The sequence below is a fragment of the Agelaius tricolor genome, unplaced genomic scaffold (genome assembly GCF_023055355.1).
Source record: "Agelaius tricolor isolate 1412-34295 unplaced genomic scaffold, bAgeTri1.0.p SCAF_18, whole genome shotgun sequence".
NCBI classification, from domain to species: Eukaryota; Metazoa; Chordata; class Aves; order Passeriformes; family Icteridae; genus Agelaius; species Agelaius tricolor.
This window is the reverse complement of record NW_027269278.1, coordinates 11,908,274-11,929,000: the sequence shown is the minus strand read 5'-3', so window position 1 is coordinate 11,929,000 and position 20,727 is coordinate 11,908,274. Positions and strand designations below refer to the sequence as shown.

At 42.2% G+C, this 20,727-nt stretch overlaps 1 protein-coding gene across 2 annotated transcripts; it reads right to left on the bottom strand.

Annotated features, from left to right (window-relative positions):
- Window positions 1-194: 194 nt before the first annotated feature.
- CANX (calnexin) lies at window positions 195-19,981 on the bottom strand. Of its 2 annotated transcripts, none has more exons than XM_071443328.1 (15): window positions 19,867-19,981; window positions 11,973-12,161; window positions 11,446-11,519; window positions 10,860-10,918; window positions 10,489-10,630; window positions 9,104-9,185; window positions 7,777-7,969; window positions 6,680-6,869; window positions 6,285-6,398; window positions 5,650-5,806; window positions 5,121-5,336; window positions 4,578-4,697; window positions 4,335-4,473; window positions 4,074-4,162; window positions 195-3,489 (listed from the first exon to the last, which is right to left on the bottom strand). In XM_071443328.1, the coding sequence occupies exons 2-15, from the start codon at window positions 12,156-12,158 to the stop codon at window positions 3,436-3,438; spliced, it is 1,815 nt and encodes a 604-aa protein (XP_071299429.1). In that variant the 5' UTR covers window positions 12,159-12,161; window positions 19,867-19,981; the 3' UTR covers window positions 195-3,435. The 2 variants fall into 2 exon arrangements, with proteins under 2 accessions (XP_071299429.1, XP_071299430.1); XM_071443329.1 differs by lacking the exon at window positions 19,867-19,981 and adding an exon at window positions 19,506-19,620.
- Between the last annotated feature and the right edge of the window lie 746 nt (window positions 19,982-20,727).

Here is a 20,727-nt window from a genome sequence, read left to right as displayed (position 1 = left end):
TGATTGACAGGGAGGGGCGGGCAGGAGCCCGGGCGCTGGAGCGGAGCCCGGCCCGGGCCGGCCCCGTGTCCCGGGCATCGCTGCAGACCCCGCTCGGCCCCGCAGTGACAAAAAGCCGCGAGGGACACGGCTCACCGCACCCTCACCCTGCTGAGGGCTGAGCCAGCTTTGCTAATTAGACAAAGAAAGCCAACCAGATTTAAGTTTCTTTATTGATTAGTTTTTACATTTTGTTTTCAAGTTGCTTCTACAAGTACCTGTTTGAAATGGACATGAAATCACAATAGTTGTATCCAGCAACACTAAAAAAAAAAAAGAAACCAAAACAAAAACCCAATCAACCAAAAACCCCTTTCACAAACCATGAGGCAAGAGGGGTATTAACGATCAGTTTGGGTTGAGCAGAGCAGCCACAAGCCCCACATCTGTACCCTCCTCAGTGGAGGAGCTGAGTTTGTGAGGGAGGAGTAAGGAACGGGTAAGAAAAAACCATGGACATGTACAAGTAGTCATGACTTGCAAGAAACCCTCCTCAGGCACAGGAGTCAATCTCAGAAGCAGACATTGATAGCACAGTAGAGAGGTCACAGCCTCAAGCTGTGACAATTGAGTACCGAGCAGAGCCAGCGAGGGGAGATCACACCCAGGGACGCTGCTGGAAGGGGTTAGTGGGTTAGATGCACCCTGACCTATCACTGCCCCTACCAACCACTGGCTCCAGGAGAAAAGCTGCTCTCGGCACTTCTGCCTTGTGTGTCAGAGCCCACGGGTTTTGTTTTGATTCACCATTTCAGCCCAACACTCCCCCCTTGTCAGATACAGCACCTCAAGCTCAGCATCATCCTTGTCAAGAGCTGCCACCCTTGGCTGCACAGGCACAAAAGGCCCAAATACACGTTCCAGGATCTGTAACAGTTCCAAACACAGTTCACAGGTTACAGCCAGGTGGAGTTTCACTAATCTAAAAAACACAGCTATGCTTTATGCACTGAGGATAAGCAGGTAGCTGTATTTTTCCTTCATGATTTTAAAAACAAGAGCAATTCTAATGTCAAACTGAGGCACCCAAGCCAGAAAGCAGGATAAAAAGTAACTTGTCTATACATTTTGGAAAGTCTTCATTTATTGTAGTGATTATTTAAAGCATACACTATGGTATCAAAAAAAGCCATAACATGCAGACAGGACTTTTTCAGGAGAATTAGCAGAAGCAAATGTAGATTTACAATTAGCTTTAATATAATGCTATTTAAAAGCTGATAGCAGATCTCAAGTTCACTTTTGATGCTTTGAAAGAACATGTATGCACAGGGATTGTTTGGGAGTTTAAGGCAATTTGCATATTAAGATAAAAAACCATTAGATTAATTAGATTTTTATGTTGTGCTCAAAATATTAGCTGAATTGAAACCATTTACATATACTTCATCTCAAAGGACTGAGAGTCATAAATAGCAGCTGCTCCTTGATAAAAATACAGTCCTGAGAACAAGCTAGTAGCAATGCTTAAGCTATGACATCTTCCATGTCAGAGTATAAGCTATTTTTGCAATAAGGAGCAGTATTGACCAGGTGTTCAACAGGCAAAGGCATTCTAAACATGCAATAGCTCCCAACAGAAGTCTGAAATTACTTCCAGTATCTTGCTTACAATAGTTTATTTGTACACTGCAGAGAGATCCAGAAATCCTGCTATGCATTTGTGATCACTAATATTTCAAACACAACAACCAAGGGATACAACATAAGGACAGGCAGCAAAAGGTGTTTTACAAAAAAAAAAAAAAAAACAAAAAACCAACAAAAACCCAAAACAAGAGTCTTTTAGTAATTGGTTAGATTGTTTGCAAGGTAATTGGAACACTCTTTCCCCCACAACCCCTGGGAACTATTCCACACACTATACCTATCATATGACCAAACAACACTGGAGTGTTTAAGTTCAGTGCAAGAAGAATAATTTCATGACATTTAATTTCATTCTAAACAAAGGCAAAAGTTTATCTACATAGACATCCAAATGGAAACATATTTGGTACAGTGTAATGAATTACATCCATCTCACCCTCAGAGGTAATGCTCTTGTAGTGCTCACCTGCATTCCACAAAAAAAAAGGTGTTTGAAACAGTGTAGTATGGTAGACTCAACACTTTAAAAAAATTTATTCAGCTGGAATTGGAATTTCCTAACATTCACAATATAATTTAGAATGCACTTGTTACATGAAGAGCAGATAAAAGGACTTAAAACAGTTTCACATACCAGTTAAGAGATTCCACATGCTCCTTCCCCACCTACAATACTGACATCTTGGTTGTGGTTTTTTTCCTTTACAAATACTCAGTTCAACTTGTCTACCTGCCTACCTCTCCCATTTCTACAGCAGACATACAGTGACAACAGTGAGAGGATATGGGACACTGTCTTATTCAGTGTTTGGACCCTGGAAAGGAGCAGGCCTAGCTATGAAATCGAGTTTGACAATGAGCTGAACATGAAGTGCTTCAGCAGCTGAGGCAAAGCTGCTCTCAGGAAGAGCTGTAACCTCTCAGAGAGGAAAACATCGGTGTCTGAACAGAGGGCAAAGGGGGAAGTAGCCTAACCACACCTCCCCAGCAACCCTCAGCTTTACAAAAAGAGTTCAAGAACAAATAATCTTGGTTGTCTGCAAGCTCTGCAGGATTAAATGCCACATTAAGATGACCCACTCCAAATCCTAGATCGTTTGTCAACATTTAACAGGGCTTTAGCCATGCACAGTATGCATATATTTTATAGACTGCCTAACCCCTTCCTTCCACCCCTTCTTCCTCTTTCCCCTCCCCCCAAAAGAATGAAGTTGATTGATTAGAGAGTTTCACTACTGGTTTCCCCATACATCTCCCCCCAGCTGTCTTGTCTTTTGAGGGCAGGGGTGTTGTCAAATGCACTGACAACTTTTCTTCAAACAATTACCAAATTTTCGGGGTATAAAGACATTGGTGCATTTAGGAATTTACATATTGTAAAAAAAACTAGTTATAAAACTGCATTTTTATCACCTAGCACTTTCAAGATTCATTGTTATATTTCACTAATTAATATATTAAATTAAGCCAAGGTTTGAGACAAAATTCTACCAATCTACTTAAGAACAGAAAAGAATATTTAAAACCAAAAATGAAAAGGTTAGTTATGTTACATTCCAAAATCCACAGCCCATTATATTAAATGCTTTCTTTCTACAGGAATGATGCTCTTTAAAACAGATGATTGCAAATATTTTACTGCTAGACACTCCATTACATTGGATCGTGTGACTGGAACCTGTGGATGGTGAAATCTTGAGGTTTGTCCAAGTTTCAATGTAAGGTGTCCAAGGTCCTCTCCCAGAACCATGTTTGAAAACAACAACAAAAAAAAAGAAATCACAGATCAAGTTCTTATGACTTTTTTCAATCTTTCCTTGGCTTTCTGTTTCTGGGTGATCTATTCACAGTTTCCTCCTCCTGCAAGAAAGTAATTTGTGTAAATATCAATAAAATAAAACCTAAATATACCCTTCATAACCAATTACAGAAAATCCATGAAAAATAATCCACTTTCGCATCTGCATTAGAATTCACTTTTTGAAAGGACCTACTGCTGAAAGTACTTTGTGGCAAACAGGCAAATTCTTTGTTTTCACAGTGGATGTACACCATTTGTTGAGAGTGCTCAACAGCTTCTGCTGCTGGGAGAATCCTTTAACTTCAAGCAACACTCCACCCATTTTTGAGTCATTGTGTCAGTGTAGAGCCCTTAAGGTCACATCCTGACTGCACTTGAAGCTGAGTAAGCCTTTTGCCTCAGGAAGTTGCCTTCCAACAGTCCCACTCCCCTCTCAAGGGGGAGTGCCTTTACAGGGTGCCCAAGCCTGCTCAAGTCAGCCACAGCAATTCCTATTCTTCAGGGAGATTAAGTTTTCTAAAGTTCTGAACTGGGAGGGAGGGTCACATGAGCCAGGTTAACTTTTAACACTGTAGTAAGGCCTGTTCTACACAACCTAGGAAAGAAAATCCATCAGCTTCCTTCAAAGATTAGGCACTCTTACCTCTGATGCAGGTTTCCTGTCTTCCTCCTCCTCCTCTTCTTCTTCCTCTTGACTAGCACTTCCTAGATCAGCATCACTTTTCTGCTTCTCTTCAAGGAAAAATGGGAAAAAAAAATTAAAATTACAAAAAAAAAAAAAAAAAACAAAACATTCTCCTTCCTGACTTATCTTCAGTTCACCATTGGCTTTATTTCTTATCTGCCCATCCTGTTGGTTTATTATATCAGGAGAACATCATTCAAGATTACCTACTTTACCTACCAAGCTTTTCCTCATTTGCGTCCTCCTCTTCCTCCTCCTCTTCTTTTTCCCCTTTATCTTTTTCTTCTTCTTTCTCATCATCCACCACATCAGGCTGAGGAGCATCAGTCTTCTTGTATTCTGCAGCACTTGGCTGTTTCTGAAAGGCAATGACAAACCCAGGCAATTATTTGTGACATTCAGGCACATTTTACTGAACATCCTTTTAAACATGAGGCTAATTATCACAGGAAATGCATTTACCTTTCCAGAACAGCAGAAAAGGACAACAAGGAACACTGGCAAAGCCACAGTGAGGATGTAGACTACCCAAAGCCAGGGACGCTCTTCAGCAGCTGCCATCATCTGGCCCACAACACCAGGCTGTAAGACCATGAGAATTGTCAAATTCCACCTCATACCACAAGCTAGCAGCTAAGTTTAAGCTACAACATTTTCAAATATGCTTTTTGCAACTTTAAACATTGTATTTCAGACCTAAAAAAAAAAAAAATTAAAAAAATCAAGCTAACCTGCACAATTACTCTTCCCATAGCTTACAAATGAAGAATTAGGCTAAACAGTCCAAATATCAGAGCAAAATCTCAGAAGAGAGCAGTGAGTGCTCTTAGTTACTTATAGCAACCATTAACATACTGTAATTATGAATTGAGGCTCCCACCTGGTTTAGCAAAACCCTCAGCCTTAGCACATACAGGTATATATTGACAAAGGCTGAGAGAGAGAACAGCAGAGGTGCTTCTACTGTTCCACTCCACAGCACACAATTAAACCTTCCTCTCTCACCTCTGCAGCACCATCAGCTGCTTTTTTCAGTCCCCATCCATCACTGGCCCAATCATCAGCCACAGCTCTATCAGTACAGATAATAAAGTTGTCAAAAAAGATGTCAGATGTCATGGACCATAACTCAAGTCCCACAGCACTGACAGGAGTCATCTTGAAAGGCTCCAAGTCTTCAAAAAAGTCTGGGTTTGGGATCTTTCTAGGTTTCCATATACCCTAGAAAAGACAAAAGACATTCAGCCTCACCTACTAGAAGACAAATTTCAGTTTTCAGCCCATTATGAATGGAGAGATGCAACAATCCATTGCACTTAATTACAACATCTACAGGTGCAACTCATCAGTCTTTGGGAATCAATACAATGAAGTGATGCCTGATAAGAAAGCAGTTTGAATCTGTCCACTTGAAACACAGCACAATAATGACTGCACTTGAATTTCTAATTACATCTGCTGAATCTAAATCATTCTGCTTTTTGTGAGAGAGATGCTTTACTGGCCACCAGCTTAAGCTGGTGAAAACACAAACCTGATAGTTCACGTTATCAATCATAGGAGGCTTCCATTTGCCTTTGTAGTTTGGATTGTCAATCATTGGGCGCTGCCAGGTACCACAGCCAGGAGCTGTCTCACATTTAGGATTTGCAATCTGAGGTGCCTCCCATTCACCATCCATATCTTCATCCCTGAAAAGGCAAACTCAGTTTTGAAGTCCACCCCTTGCCTTCATACAGAATATGGCTCAGACAATGTCCAATTTCTGGGAAAATCTAAATTCCTACCACTAAAAGAAGACGCTGAAACTTTGTATAGCATAAGTCTGTAGATAAATATACCGCAGAAGGAACAAGGATTTCAAAGACTAACTGTGAAGCACAGAAGATCAACAAAAGCCAGTCTCTGAGCACAGCCTCCCCCACTCTCCCTTCCAAGTAAGTTCTACTTCAAGGTAAACATCCCTGCCCTGTTCTGCTTACAGTCACAGAAGAATTGAAAAACGTGGAGGTGAATGCATGCTGAACATGAGTCCTCAGACCACTGCCTTCTACTTTTGGAGAAAAACAGCCTGAACAGCAACTTTGTCAGCAAGCAACAATGAACTGCAAACATCAGTACCAAAGTCATGAGATAATTGCTGCCATTTGCAAGAGGTAGCAAACTTACCAATCTTCAGGTTTCTCAGCATCAGGGTCTGCTACATATTCTGGCTCATCATCCAGCCAGCCCTCTGGTTTCACAGCGTTTTCATCCACGATCTTTGCAGGAGCATCCTCATCCCTTGAGGGCAGAGCATTATGTGTTAACACAGACAACATGTAAGTTCTTAAGCCCAGGGCATGATCCTACAGACTCTGAACCAGCCCACTGCTCTAGACAGACAGCCACCTTCCCTTCTGTCAGGGTCACGCCATGATTTCAGAAAGGAATTGCCTTGCAATCCTAACACATGTCCCTCATGGCATATCAAGGTGCCAACTGCAAAGTATTACTACTACTTTTGATCAAGACAAATTTATGGGGCTAAGGATTCCCTCAATTCCACCCTTCCAACACCTTACCAGTCATCTGGTTTAACAGCATCTGGGTCTGGGATTTTTGGTCTCTCATCCCAGTCCTCAGGCTTCTGGTCATTTGGGTCCTCAATCTCTCGGGGTGGATTCACAGGAGGTGACATATCATTCAACAAATTCCCACTGTTGACAACTGTTTGATCAACAAGTATCTCAAAACTATTGTCAGGATTCAAGACTGTAAGGAAAAAAAGTTGATGTAGTCATTGCATGTACTATACAAAGCATGAGTCATAAAGCATCACTCATCACCACTGTACAACCCAAGCTACCACCTACCCATCAACTGCTCTAAAGAACTGCTAAGAACCTTTCTCCTTATACCAAAGTGCAACTACTGATGATGCACCATATCTCACCCTGTGAGAAGGCAGACTCCTGGCAGAAGTCCTACGTGTGTTAAAAGCATGGAGGTTTGTAAAGTGATTTAGCAGTTACCACAACAAGTTGACTTTGGCACAGGAAGTATTGCTTTAGTAGTAAGAATGTATATACTCATATTCTACTCCAGACTAAGACTTCCTACTACTGACTTACAGGATTTTAATCTCACTTCTTTATCTACTGTTGTCTCTGTAGTAGGAAAAGACACAGACACTCCTAAGTACTTCCTGAAAGATTTTGATCATAGCTAATATACTAGACACTATTTCAAGAACTCCTGAGTTTGTCTGGTACATGAATGCAGAAAAAAATACAAACAAAACTAAAACAAACTATGACACCTCCACATCTAAAGCTCAGCTTACCCCATGTTACCCAGAGGCAGCATTCAGGCAGTGTATACACGCTGATAATTATTTCAAATTTACTTAGTTCAAGTTACTTACAACTGCCCTGAAATTCAGTTTCTCCTTTAAGTATTAAGTTCAAGTTGCATGACCTTTCTTACATGAATCAAGACTTCCTGGAAGGATGAAATAAACCTTTGCACAGACAATCAGTTTTTGCATTTGAAGCTTTCAAGTAGCTTTTCGTTGTATGGTGCATTGGCACAAATATTCACCTGTTCATCTGGCTCACTTTGAGCTTCTGGTGACGAAGATGTAGTAATTATTAATGTGCATAGTTAGCAGTCACCATACCTAGAGTATAAAGATGAGTCTTCTTATCAGTAAAATAAGTCTTCAGATCTGCATCTGGGCGCTTTGCATGCTTTTCCTCGTATTTGCCGGTCTTTGGGTTTTTGTGCCGGAAGATGAAGTGCAATTTATAGTCCTCTCCACATTTGTCAGGGCCAAACATTATTGTATATGGAGTTTTGTCATGGAACTGATCCTATAAAACAACACAATAACTCACTCCATTATCTTGAAATACAACTTCAGTCATTGCCTAGCATAAGAATTCCCAATTCATTAAAAACTATTCTGCAACTTGAATATCAAACCCATGAAGTCTCCACACTAAAGCTTAAGTTCCTCATATAAGCCTCCAGAAAAACAATGTGCTAAGAACTATCCCAGCTATTTAATTTTGCACCTTTGGGGTCTACTTTCCACATGGAAAACACCAGCTATTCAGGTGTTATCCAAAATATTAGTGTGACACCCACAATGTTTCAGTATATTTCTACATTACAACAAAGTATTTTAAAAGTTATCAATTACAAGTATCAGCTACTGGCAGTAATGAAAGGCTAGCAAGGCCACGGAGTTCCTTTCACACAAAGTAATAAGCAGCACTAAAAGTGAAGCCAAGCTACATTTAGTCTACACTTATGAACTGGGGTATGCCTCAATCTATGATCTAACTGGATATAACCATCACTGAACTCTGCAAGTCTATTTGTTCTTGCTAACGTTATTTGAAAATTCAATGCACATATGAAACTGATTAGGCAGCCAAGTTGTGTTCTGAGTGTTTGTGGTTGTTTTGGAGTTTTTTAATAGTTTGGAAATTGTATTAATACTACAACTCCAATGAGACTGCAGGAAAAAAGGATGGATAACAAGTCATAAAAGGTACATCTTATAAAGTCTAGAAAAATGGCTGAAGAAAACCCATAGGCTACAGGAGCCCATGCAAGGTTACCCAGCAGTTCAGCCTCATCTGAACAGGCTAAACCACTTCAGTGAGAGGACAAAATGCAGTCCTTAGGCCTTAGGAGCTGGCCACTCTCCTAAGCACCTCCTTTTTTGTTCTAGAACCCAGGAAAATCTGAAGTACTGCAGAGTTTGGCAAAGGTCTTCAACTGCTCAGTTATTAGGGAACTCCAGTTTCCACTCAAGAGGCCGTCACATTTCAGTACTTATCCTCTCCAACTGAAAGCACTGGGAAAATGCTGAGTGCAAAGTACTTGGGCAATCAGGCCCCACCGCCTTCACTAAAAAGGTTTCTTCAAAAAGAAGCAAAGTGAAAAAACTTCAAGTTCTTTCCCAGCTAATACCCAAAAGTAGGAGCATTACTCACCAGGTTCAGCTCAGGGGTTTTTGAAAGCAATTTCACATAGGCCCCACCACACTCTATTCCATTTTGGAAGTTTACTTCATACCTAATTTTAGTTTTGGATAGAAGAGGGGAGAGCACATGTTATACATGAGGAAAAATTATTTTTGCAATACACAATTACAATTTTGTCAGTACAAATTAACAGTAACGCTGTTTTGTTGTTTGCTTTAAATCATTTATCCAGTGAATATTAAAGACACCATCATATAGATACATATATAAAAAAGGACTAAGAAAATATTCACAAGAGCCTGAGAAACAGTTTAAAAATTGAAGATTTATAAGAATTACCCTGACAGAAGAGATTAAAGAAATTGAGTGCCGGCCTAAACAATAATGACCTAGAAGCAGAGAGGAAGAAGAAAAAGCTTTCCAGTATATGACACTTCAACAGGGATTAAGGCAAACCAATTATTTTCCCCACAACTACAACAGTAGACAGACAACTCAGTTTGCAGGACTACAAAGCAAAAACAATTGGATTTTAGGAGAAGCCCCTTTAGGGTTCTAAGCATACAACAGTATTTAAGGATGCCAAGGAGCCTGAAAAAGGCAAAACATCTCTGTCAGGAATAAGCTAAGTATGCTTGATCCTCTCACAATGCCAGCAGCTGGAGTGGATGACCACTGGACTTTATTTTTAGCCTAGTATTCTGAGCCAAAACTAAACAGTGCAAAGCAAAATGACCAATTCATTATCTTGTGCAAATACAAATTAATTTACTCTTAGTTTAAAATTGATAACATCACTAATAGTGCACAACTCAACTGTTCTCACTGAATTATGTTTTTCCCCTGACTTGTTAGTCTAACATACATGCAAGCAGATTCTTTTACAACAGTTGTGACCTATGTAAGGTGTCCACCTTCCATGGCAAATGAACTAAGACACAGGAAGGAGGAAACAAATGCATCTTTACCCCTCTGTCCACTTCTCCTCAGAAACAGGGAGCAGTTTACTGTATAAGAAAGTGCCCTGACCTACTTACATGCCAGCATTCTTTCAAAAGGACAAGGATTTCCACAATTAGCAGTACAAAAGTCAGTTGCCTGACCTTGTTACCACAATTAAATCAAGTGAACTGAAGCCACAAGACAGGTTACCAAGACTAGTTTGCAGAGACTTCTTCCTTTTCCAGCCTTCAGAAAAACCCATGCTGTTACTAACTCCCCACTTTGGGAAGCTGGGGTACTATTTTACTCTTACTCAAAACAGTGTAATAATATGTTACAACATCTGGTGTCATCTAGACACCCAGTAAACAAAAGCTCAGTTATGGAATTAACCTCAGCTTGCTATCCTGTCACCCTGGAATCAACAGAACATCAAATTATTCTTTACTTACTGTATAATAAGGGGTTTGGTATCAAACACAAATGGCTTGGAAAGTTTGGAGGAAATTGCATGATGCTTGGCTCGGGTCACCATTACAAGCCCTTTGTCTCCTGGAAGCTTCGTTTCCTTCATGTCTTGAACTTCCCACTTACCTGGGGAGGAAATTGACCAAACACTCATTGAGCTTAAAATCTCTGAGTGGATATTTTGTTTAAATTAGAACTACATTTTATTATTAGCCAGGTATATAAGCATCCCTCTCATTTTCTTCACTGAAAATAATTGTAGCTGAGAAACAGACAAGAAAGACTTGCACCTCTTTTTCATACATGACAAACAGCATCAGAAACATTTATCATCCAAAACCTGGGTTGGACTCACCATCATATTTGGCAATCTCATCATCTGTATCATCTTTCTTGGCTCTGGAAAGGACCCATCTAGAAGACAGACACCCAACGGTTTGAAAAACGTACTTCCCACCACCACACACACACTAAAAATCCTGCCCTTAAGATAAGGTAGCCCTTGCTGTCCCATGACTACATTCCAGAATCTTGATCCCCTAAGGAGTTCTGTTTTCCAAGCCCACAAACTTTTCTATGTTTGCTACTTCCCACCCCAAGGTAGGACCATGGCTTCATGAGCAAGTACCTCACTCCTACAAAAAAAACCCCAAAAAACAAAAACAGAAGTAGCACCTTACCATCCTCACATCACCTAAGGAAAGTCAAAAAGCCACATGTTAATGGCCTCACCTCCCCTTTATGACTAGAACTTAAGGAAATACTGGTTTAACTCAGCATCTGAACACCTAGCCTCAAAAAGTCATTACTGTAATCCCAGCTGAACAGGGGCCCTTTGACTCAGTTTTGAATAATACAAGTTCTGCAGGGAGGGTTTCATTGCCTTTCATGAAGATTTTACATTATTTGCTGTAGCAAATCATCCTTCAGATTATACTCACCCATCCAGAGTTCCTTTATCAAAAGATTCCACAAAATAAACTTCACCAGTTGGGACAGGGGGCCTGTAAGTAACCTGTTGGAAAAGGGAGGCATTTATGCACCTTTCAAGACACATTCTTTATTCTACAGAAATACAGGCATGTAAAGCTCACACTCCCTCCTGCATTCAAGTACAGCTCACCTGGACATTCTTGAAGCATAAACACAGAAATTACATAAATATTGCTGCTTGTGCCAAGTTGTTGTGCTCTTGTCTGCAAGGAAAATTCAAGTATATACCTAACTGGAAATTTCAACTCCTGATACTCACATCACAGATTTCAAGGATAGATCTAAGTCTTCTGGAAGAACATGGGGGACATGAAAACAGGAACAAAGCAGCCAACCTCAATTCCAAGCCCTACTCCTAGATAACATCTTTTATAACATTATAACAGGCCAAGAAAATAAAGACAACTCTGATCAGACTCCCATTAACCAAAACACAAGCAGTAATTCTATTGTTAAAAGAAACTCTATGTCAAACCTTTGGAGCTGGAGGAGCACTGCTTGTTTCAGACTTTGACTCTTCTACATCCTCAATACCATCATCCAAGTCATCCTCAATATCAACTACATCATCAGCATCATTGTCTTCATCTGTATCATGTGCCTGGAGAGCAAGGATCCCGAGGGCTAGCAGGGTCACACACAGCAGCCATTTCAGCTCCATGTTCTGAATAAACAGGACAAGGCAAAGTGGTCAAGCCAGCACTGCACACAGAGCCACACGATGCTTCTCGGTACAGATCAGAGCATCCAAGGCAACAGGTGAAGTGCAAACTTATCTCTCCAGCTCTGTTGTTTACAGCATCTGCCTGAGACAGCTCTAAAAGCTGGGAAGGAACACAACATAAAGCTGAGTATTTAATATCAAACAGATATTAACTCAGTGGAGAACCACGTGTACACATTCTGCAGATCATGCAGAAGTGTCAGAATTTTGCACTGTCACAGCCCACAAGCAGGACAGCAGAAACATACATGACACCACAACATATGCGGCTGTAAAAGCCTAAAAAGAAAACCTATTTCAGGCTTATGAAGGACTTTAAATACACCATGCAGGAATTCAAGCTTCCATTCAACCCAGAAATTGGAATAAAATTTTCTATTTAATTAAAAACCAGTAATTTTGCAGAGTACTCAATCCTCATCTCCTGTTAAACACATTTTTTGTTCTTTTAAATGCAGAGCTCTGGTATTTTCAATAATCAAGCCCCTTCCCCAGGTTTTATTGTAGAATTACTGCCAACAGTCATTGCTACTACTGGCAGATGCCTATAAGCAGTTGAAGCTCCTGGAAACTGCCACTTGATTCAATTCCCTTCTTTCAATCTCTAATTTAACAAGATGACCAAGGAAAGAGTAGCTGTTAACTGGAGCCTTACAGAATTAAAATATCACACCTAAACTAATTCATAAGGTGCTCAGCACATTGTCACACCTGAAACACGATGGATATTGGCAAGCTGTAGCTTAAAATACCTTGTAAGTAAAATGGGTTTCAATTTGACTTTCCTCCTAGAAAAGCGACAAGATCACTGTATCTTTAGGTTGATACAGAAGGCAACATTCCCAGAACCCTGCTCAGTTTTATCTGCCCAAAACCCTCACAACAACAACCGGTGCCTTGCTCATCTTTTCTCCTTTGAATCCCACTCCCAATTTTCCTCCCAAAACCAGAGGTACAACTGAAACTGAACTTTTTTTGAAAACAAGTATAAAACCAAACATCCCCTCCCTCCTTCCCTTACATTCCTACCTCACACTGCAGCCCTGCAGACTTTCAAACATAACTCAAGCAGAGTTAACAGTGCCTGTAGGGGTTTAAGATCATGCTAGGAAACAAACTTTCAACTTTCCAATGCACGTTTAGGCAACTAAAAGAGTTTACACTCTCAAAAGCTTATCAGCATTATCCAATTTTCCAAGACTACGCTGCATACTAGACCTACCATTCCTAGATTATTCTTTAACTTACTTCTAATGACAGGATTTAAAAACTTTATAACTGTAGTTTTATAACTACAACAAAATTGTATTTTAAAGACTTGAGCTGAGGTCATGACCAGTTTGTCACTACAGGAACATGCAATTGAAGCCACTTTTCCAACAATAGTGATGGCCTTGAGGATTATAGTCCAAATGCATGTGCAGAGACCTCCCCCAGTCAGTTCAGGTAACTGCACCCAAACACCTCTGAGCCTAAAGGAAAATCATTCCAGAAGGAATAGCTGACAAAAACTTCCAAGGGCTGTTATATATGAGCAAAGCTTGTTTGCTTAATGCACAGTGTACAGCCAAAACTGAAAATGGTTTCAGACCTCAAAACAGCTCTTATTAGTGTGAGAGCCACAACACAAAACCAAGGGCTGAAAAGGGTCAAGCAGACATCAGTATCCTTGGAGCTGCAAATTCTTCCTGCACAGATAATGTGTTCTTTGAATAAATTCATACCCAGCAGCATAAAAGCAATACAGAAATAAAAGCCTGAAACTTCATCTGAAAAAGTGATCTTTAAAACTCTGGATGTGCCCTGTGTGACTGAAGGAACCACAGATGAAACTGCACAAAAACACCTTCCTTGGAAAGGGTTTTGTTTTACCTTACCAATAGGGCTTCACTAAAATTTTTTTTAAATAGAGCTAAATTCAGGAAGATAATACAGTTTTATAACTGCTTTCAAATTATACTACGCAGATAGAATGAGCATGTCATGATTCGGAAAGTGATATGACAAAGTTAATCTTAAAAATATACCAAAGTTAAAAATGAGCCAATTCTCTCCTTTCCCAAAAGGAAGGAGTTTCTGCACCCCTCCTCCCAACCTTGTGCAAAGGGTATTAATGGTTTAGCATGCAAGTAATCCTTTAAGTAATCTCACCAGTAGCCAACCAGCAGGAAAGTTTTGATGAAAGAATTAAATCATCCCCCACAACTTTCCTGCCAGTACCGACTCCATATGTAATAATTACCTACTTCACAATCCCACCTCAACTACAACCCTTTGAAAATATTTGTCAGCAGCAAATGGACTTTGGTAAATGCTCACACCCAAGTGGCACAGGCACGTGGCCTCAGAAATTCTTCTGTCAAAGCATCTTAGTGAAACCAGACAATTCTGCCAGGGACCACACAGCAGGGGCAGAAGTTTGCTGGGCATGTCCGTGCTCCTGACACAGCCACCCACAGGTACCTACCCTGCTACACTTATCTTTTAATGCTCTGTCTGAATTTGAGGCCTTGCTCAACCTCATTTCAAGGAAGAAGTATTTCATGGTCAAGTTACCAAGCAAGCTTCATCACCCCCCACAAAAAAGTCTGAAGAGAAGCTAATCCAGTTTCAGGTCCTTACCTCTTTAGAGTCATTGGCAGCAGTTGTCACAAGTTTATATCCCTGCAGAAAGCTGCTTAGGACATTTCCTACATATTAAATCAGTCCCAAATTCAACATAAGCTACCATTCATATAGCTTGAGTACAGGCTGGTAGCTTCTTCTGCAACCTGCCAGTTATCATGACAAATTCCTTATTCTGTTTAACCTTAAACAATATAAAAAGCTGACTAAATTATAGAAAAAAGGCACTATGTTCTCAGAAGAGCAATTTAAGTGAGGCACACATTTTCGATATCTGAAAAGCTATTTCTATCCATAATGGATGTACTGCTACAGGAAAAAAATTCAAATTCACTTTACACAATCCTTAGGGACACAACATAAACACAATTATGCCCTAGTAAATTAGGTTATTCCTAAATAGAAGAGGAAGGGAGGGGGAAGAGAGATACAACTCAGGTTTTATACAAAACAGGCATAAATCAATTTTTCAGTAGAATTTTAAGTTGCTGGCAACTACAGGTGTTCAGTTAGCCACCTCAAACATAGTCTAACATTCAGACACTCTCACCTCCTCTATTATGATCTGACTTCTTCCTTAAAGTGTCCAATTTCCAAGCAATTACCATCCTTGGCCATTTTTTACTCTGCCTGCACCTCCCTTCCTCAGGTTAAACTGTGCAGTATTTCTGCAGGTTGGTGTATTTCTGATCATGCAATTGCCAAAAGCCATTAACAAAGGAACACTTTCATAAGAGGTGAGAGCTTCTGACGTCTCCATTCTCCTTCAGTGTAACCATCACTTTCACCATAACAACGTTTCAAGTCAGAGATATCTCCATGTACTTTTTTTTAAAATAAAGTCTTCAGTCACAGACATTGGCACACCACTCAGATTGAAGGGAAAACTACTGCAATCCCAATCCCAGTTTGAGACTGTCAGTGCTACAGATTACTTGTTCTCTCTGCACAGACCCATGGCCAGCTTCTACCCCAGAAAACGTCAGAGCTGACATTTGAGAACTGTGCACCTGATTGCCAAAAAGCTGAAACATTTCACCCCAGTACTTGTAAGATCTATAGCAGAGTGCTGGAAACAGTCTCCTAGAACATCTGCACTACAGACTTTACTTTTTCACCAAGTAAAATCAAAACCAAATTGGAGTGGGATTCAGAAACAGAATCAGGATCTTACCCCAAAAGCACAACTCCTACCATGTAGGACTAAGTGATTGCAACCTTTGGAGTTCAAGGCTTTCAAGAAAGTCATGCATCTTCAAAGATTCATTTTTATTTAGAATTCCCCTTTTTCTGGGCATAAAGGAGAAAGTTCTTTTTTATTATTGGTACAACACTGGAAGCACTCATACAACAGACAGTTGTCACTACTCTCCCTAACATACAGGTCCCCTGGAAGAGAGTGAAATTGCCCATGGGAAGGATCTTCAAGCCCTCTGCTATCATTCTTCCAGAACATACTGTTTAGTAACTCCCCTGTCAGGTCAAACAGAGCCTGCAAAACCAGTTTAATCATCTCCTTGGTTACTAATCTATTTCAGTGGTTCATCAAGCCAGTTCTTAATACAGCATATTTCAGAATGTATAACTACATTTGAATGGCTACTGGCTATCTGGTTTACTACTTGCTCTTTTTAAAGAAATAATTAAAGAGTCAGACCAAATAGATCCTATGAAAATAAAACACTTACTACAAACAACACCTATGCAATTTAACTGGATGAGCATCAATGGTTTCTCTTTCAGCAGTAACTGAAGTCTCAGCTGAGTGACTTAAGCAAAGGAAGAACAAATCCAGCTAGCAAAGTCCTGTGCTCCCAACACTGGGATCCAGTGTGGTACTCACAGCAGAAGCACACCAGTGAAAACAAGCACAATGCCTCATGCAAGGCAAGAATTAGGGAAGAAAAATTTAAAGTCAACATAAAGATGATTCATCACAACACAAAAATAATTGCAAGGAGACAAGAACAGAAAGGCTGAGACACAGATACATTTTCCCCCTCAAATGAGAGTTCTGTGGGTTTTGAGCAAAGGCTCAGTTACCCTACTTGGTAGTGCACTAATTTCCTAGAGTCAGAACTACTGAAGAGCAGAGGAAATCTCTTCTACATCTCACAATCCCTCTGCCTTCCACATCCTGCCTCCTGTGCGGTGCCAGGGTAACTGTTTACACAGGCTCATGATGAACCAGCCGATGGTTTAAGATGGCTCCAAGTCCTTCTGCCATGTTATTTTAACCCTGAATCAATACCCCAGGCCAACCCAGCAGCAAAAGCAAAAAGAGATGCAGCAGTACCAGTGAAAGTAAGCAGCCAAGGATAGAGGAAATAAAGCTGTTGGCAGCAGAGCCAGTTCAATACCACAGTTTCAAGTGCAGGTCTGTCACCTGCACCTGCCTGAGCTGTCTTCAGGCAGATTTGGGGGGTGGACACCACGGTGAAGCTGAAAACTGTGTGGCCAAATACTGTAATTTCAACAGTCAGTAAGTGCCTCAGCACCCCTTGAAAGGGGATATAATAAAATTATGTTCATGTATATACAACAACTCATATAATGCAGACAACACTTTTTCCTCTGAAATACTGTTTTTCAGCTGGACAGTTTCCAGTATTGTGAAGATTCTGCCTTTAACATCATAACTCAATGAATAGCAGACAAGGCTAAAGAAAACCACCTTACTAACAAGAGAAGAGAGGCAAGAACTCTCCATGGTGGTGGTTTACCCTCCTACACCCCCTTCCCTCCCCCCTCCCTTCAGTAAGGAGTGGCTGGGATATACGTCTACATGAGGAAGAAGTCTCCTGGAAAGGATTAGCCAAACCTCTCTTGGGGATCCCCACAAAAAAAGCTGCCTCCTGTTTGGGTTGTAGAGAGCACAAACCAGGCAAGGGATTAGGTGTGAAAAGGGACAGTAACAAAGCTTGCTTTTAATAGGCATTTCAAATATGCCAGTTTCTAAAAATAATGTACAACAGAGCAGATACAGTACAGAAGCAAAAAGCAGATACTGTTTGTCAGCACAGATATCCTTCCTGCAGAACTGGAAGTCCTTGGAGGGTAAGACAGAACCATGAGGCTTTTTGACCTCATAAAACAGATGGGCTGCTAGGAAAATTATATTAGTGGGGGCAGATCTGGAGGGACCCCAAGATCTTTGAGACCATCACACCTAGAAATCAATTCAAGTTTGCCCTGCTACAGAACTGATTCCAGCAAGAACAGGCTGCCACCATGATTACTACCAGAAGCAGAAAATCAAAGGCCAGAAAAAAGAAGTAAAAGATGGAGCTAAGGACAAGTCTCAGTGCATTCTCTGTAAAGAATTTATTCATTTACTCAGGGGGAAGGGCTAAAGCACACAAAATGAGAGTGTAAACTGATGGAATTTCAAAACTTCCTTACTATTTTACACTAGATTCCCTTCCTAGGAGGGCAGTTGATCCCAAAAAGCAGTTTACATATCATACACAGCTTGTGATGTTGCCTGTAAATTGTACAAGGATCTTCTTCATGATGTTTTTTTAAAACTAGAAATACTAGAAGTTAACACAAACACAAAGTTTTACTCGGACCTTTTCCCAGTATAATTAAGTGTTTTGCATAAGTCCATCAAATACAGCCAAATTAAGAATAAAGTGGTCTTTGAAGTCAGGTACCTCAGTGCGAACGTAGAGTAATATATATACACCAACCTATATTTAACCATTATTTTATCTGCATTAGCTCATACGTTATTATAGTTCTGCTCTCTCTTTGCAGTACTTTAGCAACAACCAAAATCACAACGTGCAAGACTGTCCCATAAAACCCATGTGATAACCATGCTTACTTGACAACGTGAAGTCAACACACTACATTTAGAAATACATTACATGCCTAGAGACCAGTTTTCAGACATCTAACATACTCTAAATAAGTTCCAGAAAGAGTTTTCCACGATGATCTGCAGAAGCTCTGCAGCATTAATTATGTTAACATTGATCATCTTGAGGTCTCGACCTTTACCATTACTACTGCCATTAATACAAGTCCATTTCCCTTCACAACCAAATCACCTGCAGGATTTCTCTTTCTGTAGCCTAGAAAGTTCTGAACCAGAAACCTGCAGGTGAAAGTTCACACTTTAGAATCAGTACAGATTAGAAAGCAGTGTGCTGTACATGCTTTAATTCAAAGGTGTGGGGCTTTTTTTTTTCTTTTAAAAGCGCACAATACAATCCTCAGCCAGAAATGAGAAATGAGATGTCATTTATACACTATTTTAAAGACATCCAATGCGAACGATATTTGGGGGACAAAAATCAAAGCAGGCATTTCAATTCCTTTAAATTCTCAGATCTTCCTGCTGCAGATTCCTCGCCTGCACTTCACCTGTTGGGACTCCAGCTCCGCGCCATGAGCTCCCCCCTTCCAGAGGCTTCTCCTTCCCCTCGCACAGCCCCAGCCAGGCCCACGCCATGCTCTGCAACCACCCCCTGATCGCCCTTTGCGGGGCTTCACGGAGAGCACGTTCAAGATTATTTCCGACATGGAGCACGTAGCCAGATAAAACCTAAACCACTCGCTGCCCACATCTACGTGCGACCCTCGCCTCCCTCCCGCTTCCACCACGCGGCCCTAGCGCCAGCCGCTGCCCGGAGCGGCGCTCCCAGAACTTACCAGAAGAGCCGCCGCTCCCCCAGGCCGCTCCGAGCCCTGCGGGTGCCGGGCGGGACCCGGCGCCGCCGCCGCAGCCCCGCGCCCGCCCCCGGCCTCAGGGGTCTCCCCGGGCCGTCCCTCTCGCCCTGACGCCGGGGGGGTCCCCGCCTCCTCCCACCTCCGGCATGGGGCCGGGACCACGCACGGGCCGCCCACCCCCCAGGGCCCAGCAGCGCCCCGCCGCACGCCCCACGACAGGCCGGGCTCCCCCACCGCCTCACGCCGCGGGCGAGTCCGTTCCCTGCTCCCCCGCCCCGACGTTCCGGAGCCGCAGCGGCTGTGGAGGGAGGGCACGGACGGACAGACGGACGGACACACTCACCCTCCGCCGCCCCGGCCACCGCCGCCGGGCTCCCCTCACCTCCGTCACGTGCCCGCGCGCCCGCCGCCGCCCGCCTATCTGCCGCGCGCCAGCCCCACCCCCGCCTCACGGCGCTCAGCCTCTCCCATTGGCGCACAGCGCGCCCCTCCGCCCGCCCAGCCATCGGTTTTGGACTCTGATTGGCTGATATCACCGCCGATCAACAGCCGGACCGCCTCTAAACACGCCCCCAACGGCGCTGCCCTTCGTGGAGCGCTGTCATTGGTCAGCGGCGTTGCAGGAAGTGCCGGCTGATTGGGTGGTTGAGGGCAGGCCGTTGGGAGGTGGGCGGGGTCCCAACGGGTGTCGGTCCAGGGGCGCTGCGGAGGCTGACGGGGCGTTGCGGACGGTAGGGGGCGGTAAGGGGCGGCAGGGGGCGGGGCCAGCCCCTCACGCCCTGCCCGCGCCCCCCCCCATCCCCTCATGCCCCTCACCCTCTGGCCCATAAAATAGCGCTGTGTTAAACAGCAGAGCAGTCTTTATGTCTTCTCGTTCCTTAGAACGGGTGTTCAGGTTTTCTAGCCTATTCAGCAAATTCAGTGTATCCCGTGGTTCTTTTCTTTAATTACAAGCCGAGGGTTTAATGAAATAGTGAACAGTGACACAGACTCCAGCGTGTTCAGAACATGGCAGTGCTGCTCAGCAGCTGCTTGCCCAAAGGCCTTGTGCAATTCCAGAACCTTTAACCTGTGCTGCATTTTGAAAATGAAAGTACTGTAGTTTTGTAGAGGTGGAGTACTGTGTAAATGTTGAACGTTAGTACATCGAATCATTAAAGAAACACAGGGAAATACAGAAAAAGTATCCTTGGTGGGCTGATGG